At 41.0% G+C, this 12,101-nt stretch overlaps 1 protein-coding gene across 2 annotated transcripts in view; it reads left to right on the plus strand.

The window, feature by feature from the left end:
- Ndc1 (NDC1 transmembrane nucleoporin) overlaps window positions 1-12,101 on the plus strand; it is a 50,616-nt gene that overhangs the window by 12,462 nt on the left and 26,053 nt on the right. For both annotated transcript variants that reach the window (XM_031378086.1, XM_031378085.1), the window contains exons 6-10: window positions 876-984; window positions 2,307-2,358; window positions 5,577-5,712; window positions 7,374-7,466; window positions 9,241-9,322. In XM_031378086.1, the coding sequence (XP_031233946.1) occupies window positions 876-984; window positions 2,307-2,358; window positions 5,577-5,712; window positions 7,374-7,466; window positions 9,241-9,322 (472 nt within the window). The remainder of the gene's footprint in view (window positions 1-875; window positions 985-2,306; window positions 2,359-5,576; window positions 5,713-7,373; window positions 7,467-9,240; window positions 9,323-12,101) is intronic.

Raw genomic sequence — 12,101 nt, forward strand, 5'->3', positions numbered from 1 at the left:
ACCACAATCTGACTATACTAAATAGAAAATTCCACAAATAGTAAATTTTAATCAAGAACTAGACATGAGTATTTTATTTTTATTAGATACTATAATTGTTATTTTACTAAAACTTTTTTTTGTTTTTTGGGTTTTTTTGAGACAGGGTTTCTCTGTGTAGCCCTGACTGTCCTGGAACTCACTCTGTAGACCAGGCCATCCCTGAACTCAGAAATCCTCCTGCCTCTGCCTCCCAAGTGCTGGGATTAAAGGTGTGCGCCACCACCGCCCGGCGTGCTAAAACATTTTTATCATAGGTATGTTTTCTATGTAGGATCAAGTACAGTATATATAGGGGTTGGTACTACCTGGCATCTACTAGGTCTTGGGATATATTCCCCATGGAAACAAGGGGCTACTGAGCTATTAGGTTTTCTCATGTGTTCCTGATCAGTAGCTCTTAACATCAGATAGATTGGTATTGCTATTTTTTTATTTCTGATCTTAGTAGTATAGTGTAAAAATTGTTAAATTATTTAAACATCAGAATAGTTTGTCTTTTTGTATAGTTTTAAGTTCTAAATTACATTTGTGTGTGTGTGTGTGTGTGTGTGTGTGTGTGCATGCACATAGCTTACTCTTGTACTATATGGATCTCGTGTGGGATAGAACTCAGATCAACAGGCTTGGCAGCAAGCATCTTTATCCACTGAGCCATCTCATAAGGCTTTTGTCAGATTTGATTGTGGGTGGTGGGGACTGACCCAGGCCTTATGCATGCTAGGCAAGCTGCTGCATCAAGCTGCAGCCCTTGTTCTGAATGCCTGTGTCTCACCTGCCTGTGCTAGTTGTTCATCAGTACGATGCTGAATTTGACTTTTTCTTGTTTTTCACAGCAGTACAAATTTTTGCGTTTCCGGAGATCTCTCCTCTTACTAGTTAAACATAGCTGTGTGGAATCCCTGTTCATGGTCAGAAATTTCTGCATTGTGTATTATTTTTTTGGTAAGAATTCCTACTTTCTAATATAGTTTATTATTAGCTCATAGTGAAAAAAATGTCAGCCACAAAGTTACTCTTACCGGGAGTGGTGGTGCATACCTTTAATCCTAGCACTTGGGATGCAGAGGCAGGCGGATTTCTGAGTTCAAGGCTAGCCTCACAGAGTGAGTTCCAGGACAGCCAGGGCTACAGAGAAACCCTGTCTGGAAAAACCACAAAAGCCAAAACAAAATAAAGTTACTCTTTGTTAATTAGTATTTTTTTTTTTTAATATTTTTGCTCTTGATCAGCCCAACTGATTTCATTGTTTGATTTGTCAGGATTTGGTAAGGGAATTTTTTATTAAAGAAAATATGGGGTGTGTATGTGTGTGTGTGTTAAGATACTCTTTAAACAGAGAGAAATCTGTTGTGTTGCAGTATAAAGTAAATTGTGAGCAGTTATGTTCACCTCAGAAAAACAGGCTGCACAACTCAGAACAGGACTGTTGTGGAGGCTGAGAACGGGGCAAAGGGGAGCTGTTCAGGGGCCAGGTGTTCACTCGTGCATGGTGAGAAAGTCTGGAGATCTGTGCACAATGGTAGAGCAAGCTTGTACTGCACCATTCAAGATGGTAAACATCTCAGAGCCAGAGAGAGCAGCTGCAAGAGTTTGTTTTCGCCAGGCAGTGGTGGTGCATGCCTTTAATCCCAGCACTTGGGAGGCAGAGGCAGGCGGATTTCTGAGTTCGAGGCCAGCCTGGTCTACAGAATTAGTTCCAGGACAGCCAGGGCTATACAGAGAAACCCTGTCTCAAAAAACCAAAAAAGAAAAAAAAAAAACAAAACAAAAGAGTTGGTTCTCCCCTGTCATGTGGGTTCTGGGAATTGAACTCTGGTTGTTAGACTTGGTGGTGAGCTCTTTTACCTGCTGAGCCATCTTGTTAGCTTTGAAGCTCCACAACTATGTGCTTTGCTCTCAGGAGTAAGAGGCAAGCGTGAGTGACTTCTCACCTGTAGACTTGAGACTATAGTGGAATTGGTCATAGTTCATGATGCACATTTTCAAGTACACGCTTTCTATACTGAAAAGCTGGAAGTGCTGCACACAGCCCATTGTAATTGTCCTGCTTTATTTTGTTTTAATAACCATGGTGACTAAGACATGTATACTGTCAGAATTGTACAAGAAAAGACTTCCAGGATTTAGAAGTTATTTTCTTTTTTATTCCTAATCAGCCTAGCATTTTAACTGGGGTCTCCCTGTGTACTTGAACCTCGCAGTTTAAAGCATGGTGATGAGTTTTACTAACCTCTCATGATCTTCTCTTGGTATTGTTCTCCCAGGCCATATTCCCAAAGCATGGATTAGCACTGCTCTGGACCTTCACACAGATGAGTGAGTCAAGTCTGATTTGACCTCTTTCCTTCCTTTTAAATTTCGATACTTTGTAGTAGCTTTGTTTAGATTTATCCTTTACCTTCTTTTAATTGAAATAAGAATCGACAGAAGAGAGGGAGGTACTTAAGAAGGTGCTGGCTCATGCCCCTGTCCATCCTGCTTATAGGTTGAAAACTCTGCTCTGTTGCTCACTCCTTAGCTGCTGTGGGGTCAGGTAAAGGCTAAGCTTTCTGTGACTCCATGTTCTTTCTAGCTTCCTCACCTCCCCAGTCTATCCTGCGATGGACTTAGTGTCTCATGTTTAGTTAAATTTGGGTGTTGAATGCCATATGCTCTGTGCCATTGCATTAGTCTGCTTCACTTTAGTTAATGTAATGATGCCAGAAGGTGGGTCATCTTTCAATGTATGTTTGAAAATCACTAGAGTTTTGAGTCATGCACTTGTATGAACAAAGATGTGTATGTATATACGCATACAGTTCTCAAAGCAAAAAATGTGTTTATTTTTAATGCATGTAGCTTTCACAGTTTAAAAATCCAAAGGCATCTAAGAGTATGGTACATAGCTTTAACCGTAGCATGAGAGCAGATGCAGGAGGCTAGCCTGGTCTATATAGTGAGTTTTAGGTTAGCCAGGGTTACATAGTGAGACCTTGCCTCAGAAAAAAACAAAACAAGAGAGCAGGAGATAGCCCTCTGAGTATCTCCACTCCCTCAGACCCTCTCCCAGACGTAGAATAGTGATCCATTTTGTTGCTGTGCTGCCAGTTACCTTCTAGACTAAAGAAAGGTGAGTTTTCTGAGTTGCATGTCCCATGTCTTTGTCATTCATTATGTGTCAGATTCTATCCTGTTGATCCTATCTTTGGTTTATTAAAAATAAATGTAATTTTTTTAAAGCTGGCTTCTGGTGGCAGATGCCTTTAATCCCAGCATTTGGGAGGCAGAAGCAGTCAGGTCTGTTGACTTCTACAGAGCCAGTTCCAGGACAGCCAGGGCTACACAGAGAAATCCTATCTCAAAAGAAGCACAACTAACTAACTAACTAAATGCAATTTCTTTCTCATAGAATTTTTTACCTTTGTATATTTATTTATTTAGTGTGTGTTTGTGTGGCCACCAGAGGCCATCTTGTGGTGGCTCTCTCCTTTTAGCATGTGGGTCCTGGGGATTGAACTCAGGTCATCAGACTTGGCAGCAGTACCTTTACCCACTGAGCCCTAACACTGGCTCTCTCAGAGAACTTTTGATGATGTAGTGATGGTTTAATTGTCAAATAAATACTGAAAAAAATGTGCACACTGTTAACATGCCATCCCTTTGCCCTTGCCTGAGGTATCCTATGGTGAAGGTGCAGTCAGGTGGATGCCTAGAGGGCACAGCTTCAGTCACCTCACTCACTGTGTGCTTCACACATAGCCAAAGGGTTCATCTAAGCTGCATGGAGGTGCATTCCTGCAGCCCTAGAACTAGTGAGGCTGAGGCAAGGAGGATCATGAGTTCAAGGTGAGATGGGACTATAAGAAAGATCCTATTTCAAATAAACAGAGACCAAAAGGGTTTAACTGGGTAAAGTTGCTTTCCTTTGATGTGTATACTTTTAATTTTTAGGTTACTTCAGTATGTGTCATACGTGGACTTCACCAGGTTCAGTTTTAGATAGTTGGGATTTTAACATATCTGGATATTTAGAGATTTTTAAAAGTTTCTAGGTAAAACTTAGTTATATCCTCTGCTTAGTTATGAGATGTGAAGCCAAACACCCGCAGGCCATTATTAAGCTAGCCTACCCTGCGAATTGGCTCAGGTGGAGAGGGGGAACAGTATTTGATAGAAATTTTTTTATTATTTTATTTTGCCGGGTGGTGGTGGTGCACGCCTTTAATCCCAGCGCTTGGGAGGCAGAGGCAGGCGGATTTCTGAGTTCGAGGCCAGCCTGGTCTACAGAGTGAGTTCCAGGACAGCCAGGGCTACACAGAGAAACCCTGTCTCAAAAAACCAAAACCAAAAACAAAAAAATTATTTTATGTGTATGAGTACACTGTAGTTGTACACATGGCCATGAGCCATCATATGTGTGGCTGCTGGGAATTAAACTCAGGACCTCTGCTGGCCCCGCTCACTCCGGCCCCACTCACTCTGGTGTAATTCACTGTAGCTGTCTCAGACGCACCAGAAGAGGGTGTTAGATCTCTGGTTAGATCAACCATTACGGGTGGTTGTGAGCCACCATGTGGTTGCTGGGATCTGAATTCAGGACCTTCGGAAGAGCAGTTAGTGCTCTTACCCACTGAGCTGTATCGCCAGCCCTTGATAGAAATTTTTAAGTTCTTGTTCTAAAAAAGAAAATTCTACACTATGGCCAGGTGCCTAATATTCTTGCATCATGCAAGCCAGTCCCTCAGTCACTATTTACTTAGAAGCTGAACATAATTCTGTCATTTACTGGCCTTCCCCACGAATACTGAGCACTAAGTGGGCAATCCGGTTATAAGCTGATTAAGTCTCATGAGAGCCTGAGACGTCTGAGTGAAGAGAACACACACTGTTCTATGGACAAGGAAAAGAGCTATAGGTAATGTGCCCCAATAGCAGCACACAGGCAGCAGTCAGATCTAAGTCCTAGTTTGTACAATTGCTAGTTTTGAGATTTTTAGGATTTATAGCAGTACTAGCTGAATTACTCAAGGATTTGTAGGATGTGAACTTTTAGCTTCTTAACATTCTAATAGTTTCTAAAAATTGTTTAAAATGCAGAGACCATTGTTTTTGTAGCATGTGCAATACTCTGGAACGGTCTCTATGGCACACATGAAGCTGATGTCTGAACCATATGTTCTAATCATGTTTTTGAGACTGCTGGCCTTGAACTTGAGATCCTCTTGTCTTCCTTCTTCCTTTCTTGTGTGCTGGATGTCACACATGAGCCACCATACCCTCCCTGCTCCTTACATGTTTAATAGGTTTAAAGAGTTGCCATGAATTAACAGTAATAAACTTTCATCTGTCTTAGGTAGTTAGGCCTGTAGACGTTGCTCTGGTTTCCACAGTAAATGACACTGCAGGCCAGTCTCTGCCTGAGGTTTCCCCTCGGCTTCCCTACAGACCTGAGGGAGTGTTAGGGAAAGAGTTCCAGAGGTACCATCAAATAGGGTGTTTCTCAGATGGAATCCTTGCCTTTGCCATGGAATTAATGGTACCTGCTACTTTCCTAGGCAGGCTCACAGACCTCTTGACACGATAGGAGGCCTCCTGAACGTCTCATTGCTCTACCATGTCTGGCTGTGTGGTGTCTTCCTCTTGATGACTTGGTATATCTCATGGATACTCTTCAAAATCTATGCCACCGAGGTCAGTATTAGAGTTTTCTTGTTACTACTGTTGTGTTTCAGAGTACAGGAAGTTGTGCTCAAAGCCATACTACTCAGTTGGTTTTCAATCTCATTGCTCGCTCTTTCTGAGGGACAGAGTTTCAGCAAATTAAACAGGGTGGTATTGACTGTGCTTACTTAGAACCTGGCTTTCTTCCTGGGATTTTGAGTACAAGGTATGCCTAATTATGCTATTAAAGTAGATACTGTTAACATATATGTGTGTGTATAACACACATATAAATATGTGGTTATACAATATTTACTTTTTGAAAAACATCTTGAAATTTATGCTGAAGAAATGATTCTGAAAATTGAATTCATATGGACAGTTTTATTTATGTGTATGGGTATTTTGCCTGCATATATATATATATATATATATATCACCACATACATTCCTGTTAGTATGGCTCCCCTGAAACTGGAGTTAATATATAATTATGAGCTGCCCAGTGAGTGCTGAGACTTGAACCTGGGTTCTCTAGAGGAGCAACCAGTACTTCAAACTGCTGAGCCATTTCTCCAGCCCCACAAAAGTATTTTTAAGGGAAGAATTGCCTTTTTTTGTTTTGTTTTGTTTTGGTTTTGGTTTTTGGTTTTTCGAGACGGGGTTTCTCTGTGTAGCCCTGGCTGACCTGGAACTCACTCTGTAGACCAGGCTGAAATCCGCCTGCCTCTGCCTCCCAAGTGCTGGGACTAAAGGCGTGCGCTACCACCTGGCTACCTTTTTTTTTTTTTTAATGATCTCAATGTATTTGTCATAGAAAGAAGTGTTTTATTTGATCTTACTATCTTTTTTTTTATTTTAAAGATTTATTTTATTTATTTTATGTGTATGAGTACAGTGTAGCTGTACAGATGGATGAATCAACCAGCATCATGTGTGGCTGCTGTTGAACTCAGGACCTCTGCTGGCCCGCTTGCTCCGGCCCTGCTGGCCCTGCTGGCCCTGCTGGCTCCAGCCAGCTCCCTCCGGTGTAATTCACTGCAGCTGTCTTCAGACAGCACCAGAAGAGGGCGTCAGATCTCATTACGGGTGGTTGTGAGCCACCATGTGCTTGCTGGGATCTGAACTCAGGACCTTTGGAAGAGCAGTCAGTGCTCTTACCCACTGAGCCATCTCACCAGCCCCTGATCTTACTATCTTTGTGGTACTTTTCAGTGGTTTCACAGGGTCTCTGTTCCTGGGCTTTATTTCTATTAATAGATATCAATTTAATAAAATTGGGACAGTGACACTTTAGAAAGTATATTAATTTTTATTTAAAACCTTATGTGTATGAGTATTTATTTTGCCTACTTGTTTCTCTATGTACCACAATAGTGCCTGGTGTCTGGAGGCCAGAAGAAACAGTTGGGTCTCCTGGGACTGGAGTTAAGGGCACACACCCTTGCTATGCATGTACTGAGAATCGAACCTAGGTCCTCTGCAAGAGCAGTCAGTGCCTTTAGTTACTGGGCCATCTCTCCAGCCCCACACAGTAGCACTTCTTTTTAAACAATGCTTTTTCAGGGAGCACTGAAGATGTTGATTTGATTGTATTTGTTTCTTTATAATGTCGGCCAGTGCTTATTGACTATAACGAGGTCAAGAACAGAATTCCTGTCACATTCTTTGTATCTGATTATGTCCGACAGGCTTATGTGTTCCCTGTTCAGCCACCGTTTGCAGAAGAATCAGATGAATGCCTTCCTAAAGTCTTAAACAGCAATCCCCCACTCATTGTAAAGGTACCACAAGTGTACATCTTATGGCTTTACAGTTATCTTTGACTTACCTTACAGAATTAGAGGTCAGCATAGCTAGGCATTTCAATATATTTTTTGAGGGCCTAGAATAGTGTTTTTCAACTTGTAGGTTGTGACCCCTTTGGGGAGTCAAATGACCCTTTCACAGGGGTTGCCTAAGACCATTCAAAACACAGATATTTACATTATGATTCATAACAGTAGCAAAATTTCAGCTATGATGTAGCAGTGAAAATAATTTTATGGCTGGATGTCACCACAACATGAGGATCTGTATTAAAGGGTCATATCATTAGGAAGGTTGAGAACTACTGCTCTAGAATCTTCTAGTATTGGTATTGTAAAATTACCTACTTGCTAGTCTTTTTTTAATTCAGGTGATTAAATATGAAAGTAAAGTACCCTTTGTACACACCAGCTGTGTATGTATGTTTCCCAGGATGTCTTTGAACTCATGGATCTCAGCTTCCTGAATAGTGAATAGTGAATTGGCATGTGCTACCACACTAGCTAAGTCAGCTACCTATCCATAGAAGGCTTGTGTAAGATGCACCTCTCAAACATAAGATAAGGCAGTGGTAGCCAACTAAATGCATAACTCTGACAAGCCATTCCAGCTCATCCAGCAGAAACACTAGTGTGCTTTTAAATTGCTGGATTACGGCATGCTTTATTCATATAGTGTTTGTGGTCAAAGGTAGTGTGCTTGGTTGTGCACTGATATGCAAGATACTTGTAATTCTAAAACAAATCATAGTCATAAAAGCTAAAGACGTTTACAAATCAAACTAAAAGTAAAATTTGTTTTGATTCAAATTATAATTTGAAATTTTAAAGGAAACTAAATATAACAGGATATGTCTTACCCTGTTAAAGGATCATAGTGCCTTATTTATTTTATATTTTTTTGTTTTTGAGACAGGATCCTGCTATGTAGGCCAGGTTGGACTTGATTTTCCAATTCTCATGCCTAAGCCACATTCTAAGTGCTAAGATAACAGGCATGTTCTGACATGCGCAGCTGGATTAGTACTTTAAAATTAGTTAAAAGAAATGGTTGGAACCCAATGTTTTTGACATAGTCAAAAGAAGAAGAGAAGCATAAACAAGTAGGAAAATGAACTGTTGCAGCACTAATTGCTAGTAAGTGTTAGCCACTCATTTGGCCAATTACTAAATCTTTATTAGAAGGTTAGTGTCAAGAACTGTGGGTTGTGTAAGACCCATGGCAGCATTTCTAGCAAGAGCAGTGGCACCTGACTCCCCATGGTCCCAGTACCAGACTGCTCAGGACTAATGCTTTGAAGAAGTAAAGTGTCTTGCCAGGGAGAAGGTAGATTTTAGGAAAGAACAATAGTTGTGTGTTTGGTGTGTTAGGCCCTGCCTTTGGATGTAGCAGTAGTGAGCCAGGTGATGTCCCTGTCCCTGTCCCTGTGGGCCTTGAACTGCTGAGTAGAAGCAGATGAAGCAGCAGGCACATGTGCCACGGCCCAGAGCTTGGGGGTGGCAGGTGCAGTGGATGACAGGAAGTTATAGGAGGAAGGGATGTTGGAGTTTACCCTACAGATCTGAAAAAAATAAAATACAGAGCTCTGTAGTTCTTGTAAGTAGCCAGAGCCTACAGTGTGTAGGGAGGTAGGGACATGTGTGAGATCTAGAAGGGAAGGTTGTGGTTCTGAAATACTCTTGTTTTCCTTGGATATTTATGAGTCTAGTATGATTTTGTTTACAGTCTTTCTTTCTTTGTTCCTTTTAGTATTTGGCCTTACAGGACCTAATGTTGCTTTCTCAATATTCTCCTTCTCGAAGGCAAGAAGTTTTCAGCCTCAGCCAACCAGGTAATTGCTGAGAGTCATAGACTTAATTGGGCTTGTGTGTGCTCAGAGTACCTCCGAGTCTTTGAAAGAGAGGTGTGGTTTATCCACACTGTGCACCCTGAGTCCTTAGATGAACACTGGACTGAATCTTACATGGCCCAAGTGGTGACACTGCTGAGTAGAATTTATGTCACCAGGGAAAAGCATTAATTTGTGGATATTCATTATTTTTTTTCAGCTCCTTAAATACCTGAACCTGAAGAAATTGTGTAGTAAGTGTCTTTTCAGAAAAGTTCAGATAAGAATCTTAGCTCTTGTAATGCTATTGACGACCTTAAAAACCAGGTGGCTTCATTCCTCGATGGGAGTAAGGATTGGAGTCAGATCTATCTTCTGATTCCATGGTCGTAGCTCTCTGCTCCTGCTAGGTTACGCTGCCTCCCTAGAAGAAAAGTTAGGCAGAAACTGGATTTGATAGTGACTGAGGGTGACTTTGGCAGGCCTGGCGTTCTCTACTGTACTTGCCAAGACTGTACAAGCTCAAGACTGACTTTGCCAGAACTCTCACCATGTTCCTGGTGTGGAACTGGTCCAGCCCTAGCCCTATCCCTGGTGGGAAAGAAAGAGCCTGTGTAACCTTTCATCTGCTTTCTAATTAGCTCTCAATCATTTTGCAAAGCTCGCCAATTCCAAGACTGTAAAAAGATCATCTGTAGTTAAATGCAGTGTGGAAATGAAACCCACTTATATAAAAATATAATTGATCAGAGCTGCTTTCTTTTTAGTGATGAGCAATCCAGTGCTGGTATTGTGGAGAAAAAGTGGCCGCTGTGCTTTTCTGTCACACTTAGGCTCATTTTCTGCACTTTGTTATTCAAGCAACTGACAAAATAGCATGTGCTTTGCCAGAGAACTGCTCTGGGGCATGTGATTAAAGTTTATTTAGAATATTACAGCTCATCGTTGTCCTGAGTTACATTTCAGTCTGATGAGTATCTTGTATGTGCTTGCTGGTTAGGTGGTGGTCCCCATACGCAGTATGAAAGGAGGGATCTATGTGATGAAGGAATGAATGACATGAGATGGGAGGAATTTACAATGCCTTCTGCTGTTCTTAACATGTAGTGGCACATGGGACAACTCTAGTAGGCAAAGGTCTTGGGAATCAAAGACAGATGAGGGGTTTTTGTTTGTTTTTTTTTCTTTAAGAATAAGAACTATTATTTCATGTTAAATAACATAATGGCCCATATATAAAATCTCCAAGTATGAAGAATTGAATTGTAGAGTTGTGTATGCTTAATTTTGGTGTATGAATTTTTTTGTCTTTTTTTTAATATACTAAAGTTTAAAATAGATTTTAAAAAATAAAAAAAGTAAAGGTCATTATCAAACAGCCAAGTCACTCCTAGAGATATAATAGCAAATGTTGGGGGTTTTTTTGTTTTTTTGTTTTTTTTGTTGTTGTTTTTTTGAGACATGGCTACATGGCTGTCCTGGAATTAGCCCTGTGGCCTGGAACTTAGAGATCCACCTGCTGCACCAGCACACCAGTGTGGATACTGGCTCTTACACATAGTCTCTCCTTTATTTATGAAATGTGTTCTAAGATTCTCATTGGTGCTTAAAGCTGTGGATGGTGGTGCACCCTCTATCTGGTGCTTCCTGATGCATAAATACCTGTATACTTATGATAAAATGTGTGAATTAAACACCATAAGGGAGGAGCAACAATAAGAAGAAAATGCAACAGTTATAGTAATATACTATGATGAAGTTGCTACTATCTCTAATGCGGTGGGGCCGTTGTTACATAAAGTAGGGGTGTTTGAGAGCCAGCATTGTGATGCCATGGATTACTTAGAGGATTAGTTAGTGACTGCTAGCATGAGTGTGTTGGATGTGAGGGCGGTTAATGTCCTGAGGAGTCAGGTATGGAGTGGCACTAGAATAAGTAATGCTATTCGAAATAGCTGTTTAAAATGTAAGGATTATTTATTTTTGGATGGCTCTGCTTGCTGTCCTTGGACCATGATTGATTGGGGAATGCAGAGTGCAACTGTTAATTGGGAGGAGCTCCTGTAAGAAAGCACGGTGAATAGGCAGGTAGTGTAGCATTCCCCAGAGGTACTGTTACACATCTGGCTTTCACTGCCTAGTTCATTTTTCACAGACTTAACAATCTTTTTTTTTTCTTTTTGGTTTTTTCGAGTCAGGGTTTCTCTGTATAGCCCTGGCTGTCCTGGAACTCACTCTGTAGACCAGGCTGGCCTCGAACTCAGAAATCCGCCTGCCTCTGCCTCCCAAGTGCTGGGATTAAAGATGTGCAGCACCATTGCCTGGCAGACTTAACAATCTTAAGTGTTACTAGTGAAGTAATTTTTTTTTTAAAGATTTATTTATTTTATGCATGTGAGTACACTGTAGCTGTCTTCAGACACACCAGAAGAGGGCATCAGATCTCATTACAGATGGTTGTGAGCCACCATGTGGTTGCTGGGAATTGAACTCAGTACCTCTAGAAGAGCAGTCAGTGCTCTTAACTGCTGAGCCATCTCGCCAGCCCCCGTGAAGTAATTCTTGTCTTAAAAAAGTATGGCCTAGTCCTTGGCTTAATTTTGGCAACTAATTTAAGAGCTTTTTTAAGGGTAAAGTCCAAATTTTTGCTTGCAGGCTTTTGAGCAAATTGATTCACCCAAGCAGTTCTTAAGTTGCTGTTAGGTGGCTTGAGTAACAATAGCCTAACTGAGGAAGTGGATTTTCTTTTTTTTTTTTTTTTTTTTTTTTTTTTTTTTTTTTT

This window comes from Mastomys coucha, unplaced genomic scaffold (assembly GCF_008632895.1).
Source record: "Mastomys coucha isolate ucsf_1 unplaced genomic scaffold, UCSF_Mcou_1 pScaffold18, whole genome shotgun sequence".
Taxonomy (NCBI): Eukaryota; Metazoa; Chordata; class Mammalia; order Rodentia; family Muridae; genus Mastomys; species Mastomys coucha.